Here is a 21,328-nt window from a genome sequence, read left to right on the forward strand (position 1 = left end):
AAAAATATTTGGCCTTCTAGTAGTGTGTCGGACTTTCTCTATTAGTCCATCTATACTGACCTCCATCAGGTTGCAAACTGAATATATTTTTTTCTGCATCTACCTCTGAAAAAATATTGGGCTTCTAGCTGTGTGTGGGTCTTGTTCTATTAATCCATCTATACTGACCTCCATCAGGTTGCAAACTGAATATATTTTTTTCTGCATCTACCTCTGAAAAAATATTTGGCCTTCTAGTAGTGTGTCGGACTTTCTCTATTAGTCCATCTATACTGACCTCCATCAGGTTGCAAATTAAAACTAATTTTTATCTGCATCTACAGTACCTCTGAAAAAATATTTGGGCTTCTAGCAGTGTGTGGGACTTGTTCTATTAGTCCATCTATACTGACCTCCATCAGGTTGCAAACTGAATATATTTTTTTCTGCATCTACCTCTGAAAAAATATTTGGCCTTCTAGTAGTGAGTCGGACTTTCTCTATTAGTCCATCTATACTGACCTCCATCAGGTTGCAAACTGAATATAATTTTTTTCTGCATCTAGCTCTGAAAAAATATTTGGCCTTCTAGTAGTGTGTCGGACTTTCTCTATTAGTCCATCTATACTGACCTCCATCAGGTTGCAAATTAAAAATAATTTTTATCTGCATCTACAGTACCTCTGAAAAAATATTTGGGCTTCTAGCAGTGTGTGGGACTTGTTCTATTAGTCCATCTATACTGACCTCCATCAGGTTGCAAACTGAATATAGTTTTTTCTGCATCTACCTCTGAAAAAATATTGGGCTTCTAGCTGTGTGTGGGTCTTGTTCTATTAATCCATCTATACTGACCTCCATCAGGTTGCAAACTGAATATATTTTTTTCTGCATCTACCTCTGAAAAAATATTTGGCCTTCTAGTAGTGTGTCGGACTTTCTCTATTAGTCCATCTATACTGACCTCCATCAGGTTGCAAACTGAATATAATTTTTTTCTGCATCTAGCTCTGAAAAAATATTTGGCCTTCTAGTAGTGTGTCGGACTTTCTCTATTAGTCCATCTATACTGACCTCCATCAGGTTGCAAATTAAAACTAATTTTTATCTGCATCTACAGTACCTCTGAAAAAATATTTGGGCTTCTAGCTGTGTGTGGGACTTGTTGTATTAGTCCATCTATACTGACCTCCATCAGGTTGCAAATTCAAAATAATTTTTTTCTGCATCTAACCCAGCCAATAGTTTTGGCCTAATACCACAGTTTGGCCACTCAGCTCTGCTCGGTTACCATCCATTGTTTTTTTGTGCAAACAACTCCAGAGTTGTGAATTAGTTAACCACCAAAATGAGTGGAAAAAGGCCTGCTGCTGGTGGAAAGGGGAATAGGCGTGTTGGGAAGGGGAAAAAAGGTTGTGTCCGTGGGGTAGGTGTTAAAGCAACAGTAACATCTGCAGAAGAAAGACCATCTTCCAGCCAAACTAAAATGTCTACTTCTTTTAGCGGACAATGTGATAAGATCCCTTTCTTACGGCCACGCCAATCGCTACAAATTCCAGATGAGGCACAAAAACAGCAGGTGCTTCAATGGATATCAAGTGCTCCTTTAAGTGGGCTCTCCTCCACATCAACTTCAACATCACAAATACTCCAGTCCTCAAAGGTGTCACCCAAATCGCACTTGCTTCCTCACAGCTCCCAAATCTCCAGCTGCCCGTCTGAGTATGAGGTAGAACAGATGGTTGAGTCTGCAGAGCTGTTTACTCATACTATAGCCTGGGAATCAGAGGTCGACTCCAGCACTTCTGTGAATCCAGACGAGGAAATGATCTGCACTGATGCCCAGAATCTTTATGAGTCGGATCCAGGACCAGACGCAGAAGGTTCTGACCATAATGTAGACCCTCATTCCCAAACTGTAACTCCTGTTGGTGGAGACAATGAGGAAGACGATGATAAGACTCAAATACCTGATTGGAGCGACAACTTTAGTTTTTTGTCAGGGCAGGAACAGGTTGGCTCTGAGGACGACGGGTGTGATAACGCACAGGGTGATGATGATGAGGTCGGAGATCCCACTTACTGTCAACCCACAGTCAGCCAAGAGATGAGGTCAGCAGAGGAGGTGGAGGAAGATGCTAGTGACGACGAGGTCAGGTTGCGCCTTCCTGGACAGAGACGTAGTACTGGAAGCACGTCAACAACTGCATCCTCAAACAGAACTCTGCCTCTCACCACAAGTCGTGGTGGCTCTTCAGGTCGCATGGGTGCTAAGCCTTGCATAGCCTGGGCATTTTTTCAGATCGATAAAGATGACCCAACTCGTGTTATCTGTAACATTTGTCAGCAAAAGCTAAGTAGAGGCCAAAAAATACATAGTTTGAGTACTTCATGCATGAACCGGCACATGGACATGAAGCATAAGTTGCAGTGGGAAGCTCAGTGTGCTACAATGCGGCCTAGCCGGCCGGGCCAACCACCGTCTGCCATATCTTGTGCATCCGCGGCCTCTTCATCCTCTGTGACTGGGGGGACAGCAGTCACACCTGTTTTGGGGCGCAGACCTGCCACCTCTTTACCCGCAACAGCCAGCGTGATTGGCAGGTCATCATTTTCTTTGGAGGTGGTAACACCAGCTGGTGTTGAGCGCTGTCCGACATCGATAGCACCACCTTTGGATCAAGGCAACCTAACATGTCCGCCTGCATCTTCCTCACAGACCGGCAGTTTGCCGGGGACACCCTTATCAACCCCGTCTAAGCACAATAGCCAGCCCTCGGTCCCTCAGATGTGGACAAGTAAAAGACCATTTCCTCCTAGCCATGAGAAAGCTAAGAGGTTGAATTTCACCATCTGCAAGCTCTTGGCTACAGAAATGCTGCCTTTCCGCCTGGTGGACACAGAGGATTTTCGAGACCTTATGTCCGTCACAGTGCCCCAGTACCAGATGTCCAGTCGGCACTACTTCTCAAAGAAAGGTGTGCCTGCGCTCCACCAGCATGTCGCACACAACATCACCGCTTCTTTGAGAAACTCTGTGTGTGACAGGGTGCATTTCACCACAGACACTTGGACGAGTAGGCATGGACAGGGGCGTTACATGTCGCTGACTGGGCACTGGGTAACTATGGTGACAGCAGGACAAGGGGCTGCTGTCCAAGTCTTGCCGTCCCCACGAGTTGTGCGTCAATCCTCTTTATGTCAAAGTTCCTCCACTGCTTCTGCCTCCTCAACCTCCTCTCGGTCTTCCACCTGCACCCAAAGCCTGTCTGGTCATGCCACAAGCTTTCTAACTGCGCAGAAGGGATCCTGCACACCTCCTTACTATGCTGGCAGTAGGGCTCAACGTCATCAGGCGGTTTTTACATTGAAATGTCTGGGAAATGTGAGTCACACAGCTGAGGAGTTGTGGTCAGCTCTGGAGAACCAATTTCATGAATGGTTGTCTCCACTGGACCTGAAACCAGGGAAGGCCGTGTGCGACAATGCTGCAAACATGGGTGCGGCCCATCGCCGGGGCAATGTCACACACGTGCCTTGTATGGCTCACGTGTTGAACCTGGTTGTCCAGCAATTTTTAGCCCACTATCCCAGACTAGATGGCCTTCTGCAGAGGGCACGGTCGCTGTGTGCTCACTTCCGCTGTTCGCATCCCGCAGCTCAGCGACTTACATCTCTACAGAAGTCGTTGGGCCTGCCACTTCACCGGCTAAAATGCGATGTGCCTACCCGGTGGAATTCAACTCTGCACATGTTGCAGCGACTGTGGCAGCACCGACAAGCCCTGGTGCAATACGTTCTGACGTATAGCCTGGGCCAACGAGATTCAGAGGTGGGGCAAATCACGCTGGAGGAGTGGTCTCAGATCAGGGACCTATGCACCCTTCTGCACAGTTTTGAAATGGCGACGAAGATGTTTAGTGCTGACGATGCCATTATCAGCATGACTATTCCGGTGATTTACATGCTGGAGCACATGTTAAACAGAATTCGGAGTCAGGTGCTGGCACAAGAGGAGGTGGAGGAAGTAGAGGAGGAGGAGTTGTATGCGGAAGGGCTAACATCTGAAAGGTCCAGACAGTCGGCAGCACCAAGGCGGCAGGCATGTGAGGGTGGGGGAGATGGTTTTACCAGGGCGCATGGTAGCAGCCAAACTAGTGAGGAAGGTGCAGGAGCCCAGGAAGAAGTGGAGGACGAACTGATGGAAGACTCATCAGATGAGGGAGACCTTGATCACATTTCTGTTGTGCGAGGTTGGGGGGAGAGGACAGAGGAAGGAAGCATGATTGTTACCTCGCCACCAACACAACAGGGACTTGGTGCTCCTGGATGCGCAACACACATGAGTGCCTTCTTGCTGCACTACCTGCAACATGACCCTCGAATTGTGAGAATTAGAAATAATCCTGACTACTGGGTTGCCACACTGTTAGATCCCCGGTACAAAAGTAAATTTGCAGAAATTATTCCTGCCATAGAAAGGGATGCACGCATGCAGGAGTATCAGCAGAGACTGTTGCAGAATCTTACATGTGCTTTTCCACAAAATACCAGTGGTGCACGTAGTGAATCTCACAGTTCCAACTTGCCAACCGTGGGACCGTCAAGTGTTCAGCACTCAAACCGTAACAGAACCACAGTATCTGCTGGTAACATCAATTTTGCGGAATCATTTCACCACTTTTTTAGCCCATCCTTTGCAAGGCCACAGGAGACAAGAAGTCTGACACATAGTCAACGCCTAGAGACGATGGTACAGGAGTATCTCCAAGTAAACATTGAAGCCACGACTGTGTCACTGGACCCTTGCTCTTTTTGGGCTTCCAATCTGGATAAATGGCCGGAGCTAGCCACTTACGCCTTGGAGATCTTGTCATGCCCCGCAGCCAGCGTTCTGTCTGAACGTGTGTTCAGCGCTGCTGGTGGTGTGCTGACAGATAAGCGCACGCGGCTCTCCACTGATAATGTAGACAGACTCACGTTCATAAAGATGAACAAATCATGGATCCGAAACGACTTTTCTACCCCTGTGTCATCCTGGGGAGAGTAAAAGCTTGATGATTGGTTAAAATCACCCTACCAACCGTTTTAAGCTTTCAAATTACTAATCATGTTTATCTGTATCTTGACTGGAAAATAATTTGGGCTTTGTAGCAGTGTGCAGCACTGATCCTATTAGGCCATCTATACTAAAGCTTCACCAGATTTAAAATTAAAAATAATTTTTAGCTGCATCTAGCCCGGAAAATAATTTTGGGGCTCCGAGATGCGCAAGACACATAAGTGCCTTCTTGCTGCACTACCTGCAGCATGACCCTCATATTGTCAGAATTCGAAGTAATCATGACTACTGGGTTGCCACACTCTTAGATCCCCCAAACTTTTCGATCAACCTTTTCATTTTAATAAAGACCAAAAAAATGGTCATTTTTGAAATTATAAGCATTAGCAGGTTGTTAGAAACTGAAATCAAACAGTTTTCAACTCAAAACTTTATTCTAGGTGATGTTCCATTTTCACATAGGACCCCTTGTTCGAAAGGAGCTTCTGAACTCTCTCGTCCATTGAATTTGTCAGGTTTTGGATGGTTTCTGCTTCAATTGTTTTGCATGAGGACAGAATACCCTCCCGGAGCTGTTGCTTAGATGTGAACTGCCTCCCGCCATCATAGACACTCCTTTTAATGATGCTCCAAAGGTTCTGAATGGGGTAGAGGTCAGGGGAGCATGGGGGTCACACCATAAGTTTGTCCCCTTTTATGCCCATATCAGCCAGAGATGCAGATGTTTTATGTGCAGCATGAGATGGTGCATTATCATGCAGAAAAATGATCTTGCTGTGAAATACACGGTTCTTCTTCTTGAACCATGGCAGGAAGTGCTGTTTGAGAAAATCCACATACATTATGGAGTTCATCTTTAGCGCCTTCAGGGATCCTAAAGGGGCCGACAATCTCTCTCCCCATGATTCCAGCCCAAAACATTACTCCACCTCCTCCTTGTTGGCGCTGTAGCCGTGTTTGCGTGGGGTGTCCATCAACCAGCCATCCTCCACTCCATCCATCTGGACCATCGAGCGCTGCACGGCACTCATCCGTGAACAAAACTGTTTTGAAATCAGTCTTCATGTAATGTTTGGCCCACTGGAGCCGTTTCTGCTTGTGTGAAGTGGATAGAGGAGGTCGACAGGATGGCATATGCACAGCTGCAAACCTCTGAAGGACCCTGCATCTTGTTGTTCGGGGGACGTTGGAGGCACAAGCAGCTTCAAAAACTTGTCTGCTGCTATGACAAGGCTTTTTTGCCGCTGCTCTTTCAACCTGACGTAATTGCCTGTAGGAAAGAGTCCTCAATTTGCCCTTATCAGCACGCACACGTGTGTACTGTGAATCAGCTACATACTTCTTGATTGCCAAGACACTTCATCCTGATCATCGCACAATGTTGATTGTAGTCATGCCTTGACCTAAACACTCCACAATTTGTTGCTTCTCAGCAGCCGACACATCCTTTTTCTTTCCCATTTTGGCAGAAAATGTAGGCTGCTTAATAATGTGAGAGAGCCTTCTTAAGTAGTCTTGCCTTTCATTGGACACACCTGCCAAACTAATTAGCACAGGTGTCTGCAATTGCTTACAGTGATATAAAGAGCCCTGACACACATCACCATCAATGAGTTTAACTGACAAACAAACAAATTCTTCCCTTATCACTCCTAAACACTTTTTGCATAATAATTTGGAACGCGGTGTACATGTGCTTTTCCACAAAACACCAGCGGTTCACATAGTGAATCTTACAGTTCTAACTTGCCAACCGTGGTCTGTATGGAGTTGTTCAATAAAGGGCCCAAAATTAAGATAACATAGATGGGAGAGGTCTCTATGAATAGGAATTCCTAAGTATTTGATACCCTGTGAGGGACAGGCAAAGGGAAAGTTGGACTGGATGGAATCCTATATGGATTTGGGGAGGGAGACATCGAGGGCCTCAGACTTCGCTGCATTGATTTTAAAATTTGACCATGTAACAAAGTGATCTATTTCAGCCATAACAGCAGGGATGGATATATGTGAATGAGTGATATATACTAGGACATCATCAGCAAATAGAGAGCACTTGTACTCGGTGCCTCCCACCTCAATCCACCTAATATTGGGGTTATGGCGAATTGATGAGAGCAGGTGCTCCGTCACTAGGATGTATAAGAGAGGGGACAGAGGACATCCCTGCCTTGTCCCATTGGTGATTGTGAAAGGTGATGAAAATGTTCTGACGCACCCCCTGGGCCTTGGGACACCCGGAGCCGGACCCTTTTTGGTGGATGCTGGTGGTTGTAGTCTTCGTGGCGGCAACCCGGTTCCGTGGCTCAGGGCGGTCAAACCAGTGGCGGAACTATTTATGTGGTTTTGATGTTTAAATGTCCGACTACGCCACCCGTGGATTGCGGTCAGAGTGAACCGCCGCTACAGGGCAGACGGCTGAGGCTGGTGTTGTGGGTGCAGCAGAGCGTAGCATAACTCCCCACGGGAGGAGTATAGCCTCAGGGCAGTGTATGCGGAGGATGGGGGTGATGGTGCAGGGCAGCAGCAGTAACGACACGGAGTCAGTGATGCAGTCCAGGGCCTTTACTCACAGTTCTTATTATCCAGACCACGTCTGCAGGTAACGGCTGCCCACGTCGTACTGTGCTCACCAGGTGAGGGGCTCAGACAACTCCCAGATAACTTTGGAGCGCTTCACAGGACCCCCTTTGTGTGTCCTTTGTCTGGCCTTTCTTACCAACACTTCTGTCCGGCTGCCTCGGGCCTCCTCTTGGTAAACTTGGCGCCAGTTTCCCTGACCCTATGTGGTGCCTTCCTAGCGGGTGTAGCGAGGGGCTGCGCCACATAAAATGTCAGAGCCTCCGGTTTCTAGCTGAGGGTCGTTTCCTGCCTCCACTAGTTCGGGGACCGGTCTCCCCCTTTGGCCTGACCCCTCCACGCAGGTGGATTCGGGCGTGCGGTGGCGACTCGCCCGTCCGCACCCCTGGGATCCCTTCATTCCTCGTTCCTGGAGCCTTCTCCGCTCCTCTTCCTTCCTTCTCCCTCTTCCAGGCCTGGGCCTCTGTTACTAGGCCCGCCTCCGGAGCAGAGCTCATGCAGAGCCCCTGCTCCCTGCCACTTCTGCTCAGACTTCTCTGCACTGAACTAAGATGGTGCCCACCTTTTATACTCCCTTCTCAATGCACCCAGGAACTGCTTCCTCCCTGCTCCTGCACTACAGGGTTCCCCTTCCTCAGTGTTCCCTCCCCCCACTCCAGCCAGGGACAGGGACTGTCGTGCCCATCTCAGGGGCATATTGGTCGCCCTGCCCCACGGCAATGTGGTGTAATGCATGCAGGTGTCGGGTCCTGATCCACACTCCATCCTTACCTGAGAGTGAGATATCACACCTCTGGGTGAGGTGCAATACATCTGTAGCAACCGAGCCCTCAGGGTGCTACAGTTCCATTTATCTTCAGCCTAGGTGACGTATTGCGATACAGGGCCGTGATTTTGGCTATAAAAGGGTCCCCTAGACCCCTACCCCAAGCTTTTTAAGAGAATCATATATGGCGTGCCAGGAGACTCTATGGAATGCTTTCTCAGCATCCAACGAGAGTATCTAATTACAAATTTTTAACTGCATCTAGCCCAGGAAATACTTTGTGCCTAGTAGCAGTGTCTGCTAGTCAGCGGATTATCCCGGCTGTTAAGCAAGCTACACCACCTGTAGTTTAGACACTTAATTTTTTCAAAGGAAATGCTTCGGGACCATGGGATACTCAGTGAAGAGCATCAGGAGGCACCCCAAGGCATAGGGGCTGGGACTGGCAGTAGGATGCCTTGCGGTGGACAGCCGAGCTCGATCCTTATAAAAGCTTTTTAACTGCAGCAGCTTTAGTGGACGCTACTGGAGCTGGAATTACGCGGCTGCTGGCATGAGACTTGCCCTCCAATAGATCCTTGTAAATGGATTTAAAGTGTATTCATTCAAATTAGAGAGACAATTTAAATTAAAAAGCTTAGAGCTGCCTCCACCACAGGGGGGCTCGCTCGACCCACCAGCGGACAGGCACCAGTATTGGGAGAGGGGGGCTGGCCGTCAGGGTTCACCGCGGCTCTGGCACAAACCCGGCGACACGGAGGTGGCACGGGCAGGAGCGGACTGGCCGTGTCGGCTTCTCACTTTTTGGATTTTAGAAGGGCATGACATGCCTATATCTGTGTCTCCCCCTCCTTTTACTCCTCCACCTCTTTTATTTTCGCATGACTATATGTACTTGTCACTTTTCCATGTGTTAGTTGTGTCTTCTGGGCAGTTTGTCAGCTTTTGGACACCTTTGAAGGTGTTTTCTATGTGTTTCTATGTGTTTTTGTTTGCCTGCCATTGGTTTTAACGGTGTTTGAAGGTGTTCGACGAACAGTTCGACGAACAGTTCGGCGAACACACGGGTGTTCGACGAACCGAACCGAACTCGAACACTACGGGGGTGGCTCAACACTAATTGTTATGTTCGTCTGCCAATTCCTCCAGACACCTCAAGGCCTCCTCCTCGTCAGCCGCAGCATCCAAGACTCCCGGACCCCTGTAGTGCAACTTTTTCAGTATCAATTTGCGGGAAAAGAGATGTAGGTCCTTTACCGCTGAAAAAGAATTGAAAGCATTAGTAGGAGAGAAAGACAGTCCCCTCCCCAGGACCTCTACCTGTGCCCTAGATAATATATGTGAGGACAGATTAATTACCTGGAGCCTGCCCTGAGAGGAGACCACAGGGCCAATATGACTTGGTCCTTTCGTTTTATTGGACTGTCCAGTCTGCATTTTATTGGAGACATTAGATAGTGATGTATGAGGACCCGCTGAAGCTGTAGAGTCGATATAGTCTTGAGATTTATTTGACTGTATCGACCTCGATCTCGATCTAGAGTTTGATGAATTGCGATATTTAGATCGAGAGTGGTCTAGTTGGCCTCTCCATCTATACACACACCGGTTCTGTTTGTCCCAGATGTCCCTTTGAAATTTCTTAGCTTTGCTGACTTGGATATCATGGGCCCACTTTTGTAATTCAGTGTCAATGTCCTCGTTCATCTTTTTTAATGACTCACCAGACAGTCCCCTTTTAAGGATAATTTGGAGACCCTCAATCTCAGATTCAATTTCCTGTAAAGAAGTAGCATTCATATCTCTCAACAATGTAAGAAATCCTTTGGAACAGGTATCCAATAGTTCCTCCCACCGAGTTTTAAATAGTTCATCAGAAATAGGAAAAGAGGAGAACACCTGAACTCGAAGTCCCCTCAGGATTAGTTCCCTTTGCAGATACAGTACAGACAAAAAGTGTGGACACACCTTCTCATTTAAATATTTTTCTGTATTTTCATGACTATGAAAATTGTACTTTGAACACTGAAGGCATCAAAACTATGAATTAACACATGTGGAATTATATACTTAACAAAAAAGTCTGAAACAGCTGAAAATATGTCTTATATTCTAGGTTCTTCAAAGTAGCCACCTTTTGTTTTGATGACTGCTTTGCACACTCTTGGCATTCTCTTGATGAGCTTCAAGAGGTAGTCACCGGAAATGGTTTTCACTTCACAGGTGTGTCCTGTCAGGTTTAATAAGTGGGATTTCTTGCCTTATAAATGGGGTTGGGACCATCCGTTGTGTTGTGCAGAAGTCTGGTGGATACACAGCTAATAGTCCTACTGAATAGACTGTTAGAATTTGTATTATGGCAAGTAAAAAGCAGCTAAGTAAAGAAAAACGAGTGGCCATCATTACTTTAAGAAATGTAGGTCAGTCAGTCTGAAAAAGTGTCCCCAAGTGCAGTTGCAAAAACCATCAAGCGCTACAAAGAAACTGGCTCACATGAGGACCGCCCCAGGAAAGAAAGACCAAGAGTCACCTCTGCTTCTGAGGATAAGTTTATCTGAGTCACCAGCCTCAGAAATCGCAGGTTAACAGCAGCTCAGATTAGAGACCAGGTCAATGCCACACAGAGTTCTAGCAGCAGACACATCTCTACAACAGCTGTTAAGAGGAGACTTTGTGCAGCAGGCCTTCATGGTAAAATATCTGCTAGGAAACCACTGCTAAGGACAGGCAACAAGCAGAAGAGACTTGTTTGGGCTAAAGAACACAAGGAATGGACATTAGACCAGTTGAAATCTGTGCTTTGGTCTGATGAGTCCAAATTTGAGATCTTTGGTTCCAACCACCGTGTCTTTGTGAGACGCAGAAAAGGTGAATGGATGGACTCTACATGCCTGGTTCCCACCATGAAGCATGGAGGAGGAGGTGTGATGGTGTGGGTGTGCTTTGCTGGTGATTCTGTTGGGGATTTATTCAAAATTGAAGGCATACTGAACCAGCATGGCTACCACAGCATCTTGCAGCGGCATGCTATTCCATCCGGTTTGCGTTTAGTTGGACCATCATTTATTTTTCAACAGGACAATGACCTCAAACACACCTCCAGGCTGTGTAAGGGCTGTTTGACCAAGAAGGAGAGTGATGGGGTGCTACGCCAGATGACCTGTCCTCCACAGTCACCAGACCTGAACCCAATCAAGATGGTTTGGGGTGAGCTGGACCGCAGAGTGAAGGCAAAAGGGCCAACAAGTGCTAAGCATCTCTGGGAACTCCTTCAAGATTGTTGGAAGACCATTTCCGGTGACTGCCTCTTGAAGCTCATCAAGATAATGCCAAGAGTGTACAAAGCAGTCATCAAAGCAAAAGGTGGCTACTTTGAAGAACCTAGAATATAAGACATATTTTCAGTTGTTTCAGACTTTTTTCTTAAGTATATAATTCCACATATGTTAATTCATAGTTTTGATACCTTCAGTGTGAATGTACAATTTTCATAGTCATGAAAATACAGAAAAATCTTTAAATGAGAAGGTGTGTCCAAACTTTTGGTCTGTACTGTATTTCTCAAGGAATGCATGGTTCCACTAAACCTTGGTGCGTTTCCTCAAAAGCTCTTTAAATTTAGCCGCAGCCTCCTGTACATCTCTGTCTCCCCCGGACTCAACCTCAAAAATGTCTTTTAATGCATCATCAAGTAACGTGAGCCACGTGCTGTCACGCACTCTATAATCCATATTGGTAATGGCAACAGCTGTGAAAAACACAGATAAATTAATCAAATACACCAAAAATGCCATCTATGTATACAAGAGAGGTGGGCAGCCACCTGTATTACAGATGCCTGTCCACATGCATGCTAAAACAGCATAAACGAAGGAGGAGAAAAACTCAGCATATAATCCAGAAAATATTTATTCAATAGTGCACAATAAAAACAAATGAGAATTCAGACAATGAGGTAGTCAGATGATAAAGTGCTAACAGGTCAGGTCAATATATTATGATATATTTGTAATAAATCTGTGAATTAGCATAATTGCACATTGCCCACAAGAAAAGTTAAGATTATAAATAATAGTAAGTTTAAACAAGTGAGCAGGAATAGAGGTCACAGGATTAACGTATATATCATGATCATAGCTGGCCACTTCCGGGTGCGTGCCTCGCCGATCAGCTGTCTGCACTTTGGATCTTAAGGGGAGAGATGCATGCATATATATGCATCTTGGGGCACCATGAGGATAACACTTCTTGCTCTTGATAAAGCGGCCTGGGACGCCGCGAAACGTACGTTGGGCTTCTCACCCTAATCACAACTTTTTTTCTCTTCCGTCTGTGCTGTGCTTCCTTGTCAGGTAATTATCGCGCTGGGTTAACATGACTTTGGTGTTTGGAGTTTGGCATAGAGCCTTATATTAAGAACATTGTTTCACCCCTATCCCTGTCTATTTAGCAGCCAGTGGGATCATGATATATACGTTAATCCTGTGACCTCTATTCCAGCTCACTTGTTTAAGCTTACTAATATTTATAATCTTAACTTTTATTGTGGGCAATGTGCAATTATGCTAATTCACGGATTTATTACAAATATATCATAATATATTGACCTGACCTGTTAGCACTTTATCATCTGACTACCTTATTGTCTGAATTCTCATTTGTTTTTATTGTGCACTATTGAATAAATATTTTCTGCATTATATTCTGAGTTTTTCTCCTCCTTCGTTTATGCTGTTTCAGCATGCATGTGGACAGGCATCTGTAATACAGGTGGCTGCCCACCTCTCTTGTATACATAGATGGCATTTTTGGTGTATTTGTCTATGGTCTTGTTTCTCATCTCTCAACTAATCTCTGGAACTGAAACCCATTTTGTTACTAAAATTATGTTTCAGGTACAGAAAGTCACACTCCGTTCTTTTCACAAAAGATCTCAAGGAAAAACATTGTGTACAATGGATCCAGTAAGGGATCTTCTCATATGGGCAATTGTACAAAATCGTAAGGAACTTGCAGAAATCATATGGATCCAGGTTAGTGAAGAGTTGCTACAGCAATTTTTTGAAGTGCTTGCTATCATTTTATGTTCCCTTACTTTTGTTAGTTTTGAACATACAGTTCGAAGAACTAAAACACAATGTATGTATAATATGGGAGGTTGCAATCATTGTGTACTATTGATATTTTACAGATATCCATTCTTTACAGTAGAAGTGCTTTTGTACTTTATGTTTTATAGTGATGTAATTTACAATCTCCAATTTCTATGGCATATTTATGGCAAAAAATGCCATAAAGTGATTATAGGTTTTGGTCGTACCTCTGGAACCTCACTTGGTTTCCTGTAACCTCAGCTCTTCAATTCATCTTTACAATGTAAGTGAATGGGGAAGTGGATGTGCTATAAATATTGCCAATGTAATTGGGGCGTGAGGGGGTGACGATGGGTTTCTGAGATTAGAAAAATTGAGTAAAGTAGGAGAAATACCATAAAATAACATAGGACCACCCACTTGTTAATTCCCTGGCTATTCAATCACCACTGCTCCAGTGGCCCCCTCCAGCATTTTTTACTGTGTTCACTTGTTTACTGCACTGGAAAAGTGGGGGTTTTGTAAAGTGAGTCTTTAATGAGTAACCATTATTTAAATTTCATCTTTTGTAAATCAGTAGTGCACATGAAAATAGTAAACTTTGTAATATACAAGTGCTTCTCACTAAATTAGAATATCATCAAAAAGTTAATTTATTTCAGTCCATCAATACAAAAAGTGAAACTCATATATCGAGTCATTAAAAACAAAGTGATCTATTTCAAGTGTTTATTTCTGTTAATGTTGATGATTATGGCTTACAGACAATGAAAGCACAAAACTCATTATCTCAATAAATTAGAATACTTTATAACAGCTTGAAAATGTTTTTAAAATCCGAAATGTTGGCCTACTGAAATGTATGTTCAGTAAATTTACTCAATACTTGGTCGGGGCTCTTCTGCATCAATGTAGCGTGGCATGGAGGCCTAAGGTTTCCAGTGGAGTTATGGACATAACAGGGGTCGAGGCGTTAGAACCTTTTTTATGGAATGCTTTCGAGCTGGAGATGGATGAAACCGTCTGTGGAACAGCATCTATCTTATTAGTTGGAGCAATCAAAGACGCACTAAATAGAGCTTTTATATTTTCAGAGGCCTCACTTTGTGATTCAATTTGAACCCAATTACAAGTTTTATTTCCATTCCACCACACTCTAACTTGATCTAATTGGGTAGCTAAATAGTAATCTTGGATATTAGGGAGGTTGATCCCCCCAAATTTCTTAGATCTTTTTATGAGGTGATTAGATAAGCGAGGTCTTTTGTTCCTCCACACAAAAGAGTTTAAGATTCTGTGTACCTGGTAGAAAAAGTTTTTTGGGAGGGAAATTGGAACAGTGCGAAATATGTATAATAATTTGGGTAGTGAGAACATCTGAAAGGCCGCAACACATTCCACCGATGAAACCTCGTATTGGCCTTTTTTATTTAGGTCCAATTCTAGAGTCTGTAATAAAGGAAGATAATTTGATTTCTATAAGGTTGACGTAGATATGGTTATTGACATTCCTAAATATGTAATTTGGTCCTGACACCAATCAAGAGGAACATTCTTTTGTAGATGTAATAGAACCTCTACTGGGGTGTTTAAAGGCAGAATCTGGGATTTGTTTTTATTTACTTTATAGTATGACATGTTTCCGAAATGTTTGATTATCTCTAGGGCTTCCCCAAGTGAAGTCTCAGGCTCTGCTAAGGTTAAAATCATGTCATCAGCATATAATGAGATGCTATGTGAACTTCCAGAAATATTCACCCCCTTTATTCTTTCATTTTGCCTAACGGCATGTGCCAAACGTTCAATAGTGAGCACATACACCAGAGAAGACAGGGGGCATCCCTGTCTTGTTCCGTTTGTTATTAAGTATTCTTCTGATAAGGTGCCATTAACGTAAACTCTTGCTGAGGGTGTGGAGTAAAGGGCTTTAATGGCATTTAGTATTGAACCCCAAAACCCATTCGACCCAACACCGAGAAAGCGAACGACCAGTTAACCCGGTCAAACGCCTTCTCGGCATCCAAAGCCACCAGGACCACCGGAGCCCTGCTATTGTTTATGACATCAATCAAGTCTATGACCATCCTTGTGTTATCCGCCGCTTGTCTCCCTTTTATAAAGCCAGTTTGATCTAATGTTATTAATGATGGGAGGATAGGAGCTAGTCGTGTCGGTATTTAATAAGGATATGGGTCTAAAATTTTGTGGGATGTCCGGCTGCTTGCCGGGTTTTGGTAATGTTATTATTGTGGCTGGTAACATCTCTTTAGGAAATGAACCCTTGCTGAAGGGTTTCTGTCAGGTATGGGCTTAACTGAGTCATAAAGAAAAATCGTCATATTTGAAAAACCGTCAGGGCCCGGCGCCTTATGTGATGGTAGAGATAAGATGGTTTTCTTTATTTCTGCATTAGTAAAAGGGGCACTCAACTGCTTTAACTGATCCTTAGACAGAGAAGTAAGACTAAGATTAGATAGGAAGGACTCAATGTCCAACAAACTGGGAGGAGTATGCTCAGGGGCAGAAGATAAGTTATACAGTGAGGAATAATATTCCTTAAATTTGTTTGCAATATTTTTAGGGCTGTATAATTTTTGTTTTTGAGGGCCATATTTGCGATAGGGGATTTTTGCTTTAATTTCTCTGGATTTTAGTCTATTCGCTAACAATTTCCCAGCTTTGTTGTCTTGAGAATAATAATGTGCTTTTATTTTTTGAAGATTTTTCTCATATTTATACAATAAACAGTCTCTCAATTGAATTCAAAGATTACATAGTTTACCAGCTCGTTCTCTATTGAAAGAATGTTTGTTTAAGATTTCTAGATTCTGGATTTCACAGAGGATTTCATTTATTTTTTTATCCCTTTCTCTTTTCATTTTATAGCCTAGTTTAAAAAAATTCCCTTGCATGTATGCCTTGTGTGAGTTCCATAGGGGGAAAGGGCTATCCACTGATTCTGCGTTAATTTGAAAAAATTCTTGTAAACTATTTTGAAGGTACTCTACGTTTGGTGGAGAAGATAAAATATACAAATTAGCTTTCCAAAGATAAGTGGGAGGGGACGAGTGTCTCTCCTCCACACGTAACATTAATGGGACATAATCCGACCATGTAATGAGGCCTATGGATGACAGTACAATGTCATCTAGAAGAGATCTGCTCACCAAAAATAAATATATGTGTTATGGATAGACGAGAAGAAGGAATAATTTCTTTCATTCATATGATGGATTCTCCAAATATCATATAGATTTTCTTTGTTAATTAAAGATGCTAAATTGGGGGAGTAACTTTTAGATATTGATAAAGAGTCTAATTCACAATCATGTGTTAAATTCAAATCTCCGCAGTAGATGACATGGCCTTGTTTTACTTTGCTTACTTTTTTTCATAAACTTATGCAGAAACTTTAACTGAGAAATATTAGGCGCATGAACTACTACAATGGTATATATTACATTATTAATGGAACATACTTGAATTATACATATCCTTTGTGAAGCAGAAACCAAGTATATTGGAGAGAAAGCCACAGAGCTGCTGATAGTCAGCATTACATCTCTCTGTTTTTTCCTATAATTGGCCTGTAACACATGTGGAAAAAGGGGGTTCGCAGTCTATTAGTATCTCTATGGATAATATGAGTTTCCTGAGCAGAAAAGATGACACATTTAGAGGAAACCGCCTCCTTCCACATAAAAGATCTTTTCAGTGGACTGTAAAGACCATTAACATTCATTGAACATATCTTAGTCACCATTTTTATAATTAGGAAAATGCTGAAGCCAGATAAAATCTATGACCAAGCATATACAAATGTGCAACATCAACTCCATCTTTCCCAAAATCCACCAAAATTTCAGAATTAACCTATATGTAAAAGAGAACATAAAAATACAAAACATTAATTTGACCAACATTAACAATTAAGCAGCAGATCAACTAAAAATCTACTTATTCTGAGCGACTGACTAGTCAACAACCCAGAAAGGGGGAAAAGTTTTGCCGGGTAGGCCAAAAAAGGTACAGGATTCCCTCTCTACCGAGACGAAGAAGATTCTATTATTCAGCGCTTAGACTTGTTTTTAGTTGAAGAAAGTTGCCAGCCGGTTTCTACGAATTGCGGGTAGGGTCTGTTAGGACGAGTGGGTTCTATTAGTGTAAAGTTCCAGTTACGCATGAGGTTTTCTCCCTCTTCAAAGGAAATAACCGTGTGCCACTCTCCTCTGTAATTTATGCGAAGCTACAGTGGGAAACCCTATCTATATGCCACTTCCCTTTCTCTCAGGGTCAAAGTGATGGGAGTCAATAATCTGTAGAAATGGAGAGTCGCTGCCGAGATATCTGCGAAGATTTTAATTTGCTGATAAGGGTGTGGGAGTTCTCTCTTTTCTCTAGAAAAGAGTCGTAGGTCTTCTTTTATATGAAAGAAGTGTATGTGGGCCAGCACATCTCTGGGCATTGATCTTGGTAGATGCTTTGGGCGCTGTGTGAATTCTGTCAATGATAGTGTCTATTGGAGAGCAGTTAGGGATAGCTGCTTTAATCAGACCTTGAAGTAATCCCCCTCAGTTCTTGAGGAGGCACATCTTCTGGTATCCCTCGCAATTTTACATTGTTAATCCGAGAGCGATCCTCTAAATCCACTAGTTTCATTTGTAAGGCTGTGTGCCCACTATGTGTTTTTTAAGCGTTTCCGCAGCGGCAATTCCGCTGCAGAGACGCTTAAAAAACACTTGGTAGAAGGTCTGCCATGTTCCCCAATGATAATCCGCATGTGCTATGCACATGCTGCGGAAATTTCCGCTGCGGATTATCATTGCGAAAAAATCTGCAGCACTACCAATTATTTTGCGGAAGCGCTGCTTTTTTGCTGCCATTAACTTGCATTGGACCGCATGACATCCGAATATACCTCGGCCTCCCCAACAAGACTACATCCTCCTCCATGTCTGCCAGGGGACTATATCTTGAACCTGGTGAGTGATTTGGGGGTCCTGTACTCACTGCGGGCAGGGAGTGCAACTCCGCTGGAGGTGTCTGGGTCACAGGGGGCATCACGCTGTCAGCAGAAACATGGCTGTGAATGGAGGTCTCTATGCCATTTTTGCTCCAGTCTTCTCTGAAGTAAAACTCAAATTTTCCTTGTTTCTTCTGATTTCTTTTACCGCGGGTCATCATGCCAGGTGTTAGGAGAGAGGGAGGAGCCATAAAAAGTAGAATGAATGCTGCATATGTTGCTGAATAGGCTCTGGGTGAGAGTGAGCTCAGTACTCACACAGCCATGTTAGTCGGGTGCCAGGCCACGCACCCAGTGTTCCATTACTTTAATGTCCTGGTGAAACCACTCACTTTGTTCATCGCTTACATCCCCAAGATTTGGAGGGAAGAAATTTAAATGCGAATGCAAAAAGTGCATTTTCAGAGACATGCGACATCCAAGACACTGGTGTGCATTTAGCAGTTCCTCAACACCTTCAACATATTCTGGAGATTTATTTTTTCCTAAGAAGTTTTCACAGATCCACTTGAAGCTTTTCCGAGCTCTCAATTCCTTATCATTTAGAGTTCCTTCAAACACATCATCTCTCATAAATTCTCTGATGTGAGGACCAACAAATACCCCTTCCTTCAGGTTTGCTGGTGAAATGCTGGAGAATTTCTGTGAAATGTACTGGACCCCTTGTTAATTTGTCTTTGCCATGGCTTTCACAAAGTTTTTAATCAATCCCAACTTTATATGTAGTGGAGGAAGAAAGATTTTTGTTGGAGCAAGTAAAGGATTATGCTGTACATTGTTTCTACCTGGAGCATAGATGTTTCTCTGTCCCCAATTACCTTGAACATAACTCTACTGTATTTCTACTGTTCCATAAACACAAGAACCAACAATATTTTGTGAAACTTCCTTGCATTCCCATTAGCAGACCAATCACTTTCAAATCTCCACTGATATTCCATTTATGATGCTTATATTGTATAGCATCCAAAACAACTGACAGATTTTCATAACTTTCCTTTAGCTGACATGAGTGAGCAATAGGGAGTGATGATTTCATATTTCCATTGTGAAGCTACACTGAGCTACTGACAGTGAGTATGACCTTATACAAAACCAGTGGAACTACTGAACCCAGATGGGGAATTTGAGGACTGAGATAATTGTATTTTGGCCATTTACCTGGAATTGCTTTATTACCATGGCTGTGATCAATAAAATATTGTTGCATCGTTAACCTGCCTAGGTGATTACTTACAACCCACAACCTCAGATCGTTACAAGTGGTGGCAAGCGGTGGGATCACCTATCTCTGGAGAGCATACCAGGGAAAGTTACCGAGCAGTGACTTGGCAGAAGAGATGATGGAGGATGGACCGACTGAGTTGAGGAGGATGCTGGACACGCTAGGAGAGCGGGTCACTGAGATGGAGCGGACAACAGTGTTAAACAAATTTCTGGGTGTGCATGAAGCGATACCCCCACCCTCCCCAGTGCAGAGGACAATAGATAACAGGAGATAGGGGCCTACATCTTTAATCTACCGAGATATACCACAGTTTAATGAAGACACCTCAGATATTGATGAACATCTCCGGTTATTTGAGAACCTCTGCCTGCTGCATGAGGTGTCAGTCAGTGACTGGCCCAGATTTTTGAGTGTTGGCCTGACAGGAAAAGCAAGAGAAGCTTTTAATAACTTGTCTTCGGTGGATCAGAGATGTTACTTTACCATTCACAGTGCATTGCTAGAGAGGTGTGCCATCACGCTGGAAACCTACCGGAGGAAGTTTCGGGAGACTGACAAGCCCGCAGCACACACACATCGGGAGTTTGCCAACACACTACGCACGGCATGCACTCGGTGGATAGAAGGACTGAGGGCTCAGGAAGCAGAACATGTAATGGATATAATCATGCTGGAACAATTTATGTCAAAGCTCCCAGGTAATTTAAAAGAATGGGTGGCAGATAGAAAACCACTCAGCCTGGATGAGGCTGCAAGATTGGCTGATGATTGGTCTGCTAATTGACCAGGGCAACGTGGAAGTACAGCCCCAGTGAGTCGAGAACAGGAGCTTACAGGGTGGCCATTGAAACCCGTGGACTGGCCAGAGGAAGAACGGCAGGGAGTTCAAACTTCACAAAGAGTGGGAGGTTGCCCAAGCCCCCAATTACGGCCCGTGTTGGGGCGAGGAAGGCTTAACTGCCATAACTGTGGACACATGGGACACTTTGCCAGGGAATGCTGGGAATGTTCTAGCCCACATCACAACCTAGGATGAGGATTGGTGTGCCACTGGGCCAATATCATAACCCAAAGCCAAAGACCGGTTCTCACTGCTTCAGCCGAGAAGGAGCGGCACTATCTGCAGATAAACCCCCCACCTGTGGTGAGCAATAGACAAAATGCCATGACTGTCACAATGAAGGATTGTAATCTGGGGGAGGTAAATTACATCAGGGACAAGGCCCAGGGACTTCGGGACACTGGATCTACCCTCACCCTGGTCAGCTCAGATACTGTCTCCCCAGAGCTCCCTTTACCAGGCCGCCAAGTGACCATCCCCCTAATGGGGTGTCAGCCCTCTGGGGTTGGTCGCAATAGATACAAGTTTGGTTCCCATTGGGCACGTGGGGAGTTTCCCTGGACAAACTGGGGATCAGGGGGGGATATGGAGGACCCCGCTTAAAGGACAGACTCCTGATCCAGTGAACTAAATACAGAGTCCTTGTCTCCGGGCTTCCCCCATCGGGAAGTTGGCAGGATCTGAAAGACCATATGAGAGAAGCTGGAGATGTCTATTACACTGACGTATACCCGGGTGGAATGGGGACTGTGGAGT

General features: G+C 44.2%; 1 protein-coding gene across 1 annotated transcript in view; it reads left to right on the forward strand.

Moving 5' to 3' along the window:
* Window positions 1-21,328, forward strand: part of TRPM2 (transient receptor potential cation channel subfamily M member 2) — a 1,046,990-nt gene that overhangs the window by 306,653 nt on the left and 719,009 nt on the right. Inside the window, exon 15 of the mRNA XM_073646321.1 lies at window positions 13,283-13,420. Within this exon, the coding sequence (XP_073502422.1) occupies window positions 13,283-13,420 (138 nt within the window). The remainder of the gene's footprint in view (window positions 1-13,282; window positions 13,421-21,328) is intronic.

Source organism: Phyllobates terribilis, unplaced genomic scaffold (genome assembly GCF_046119375.1).
Source record: "Phyllobates terribilis strain yellow unplaced genomic scaffold, ASM4611937v1 Scaffold_9__5_contigs__length_417890890, whole genome shotgun sequence".
Classification (NCBI taxonomy): domain Eukaryota; kingdom Metazoa; phylum Chordata; class Amphibia; order Anura; family Dendrobatidae; genus Phyllobates; species Phyllobates terribilis.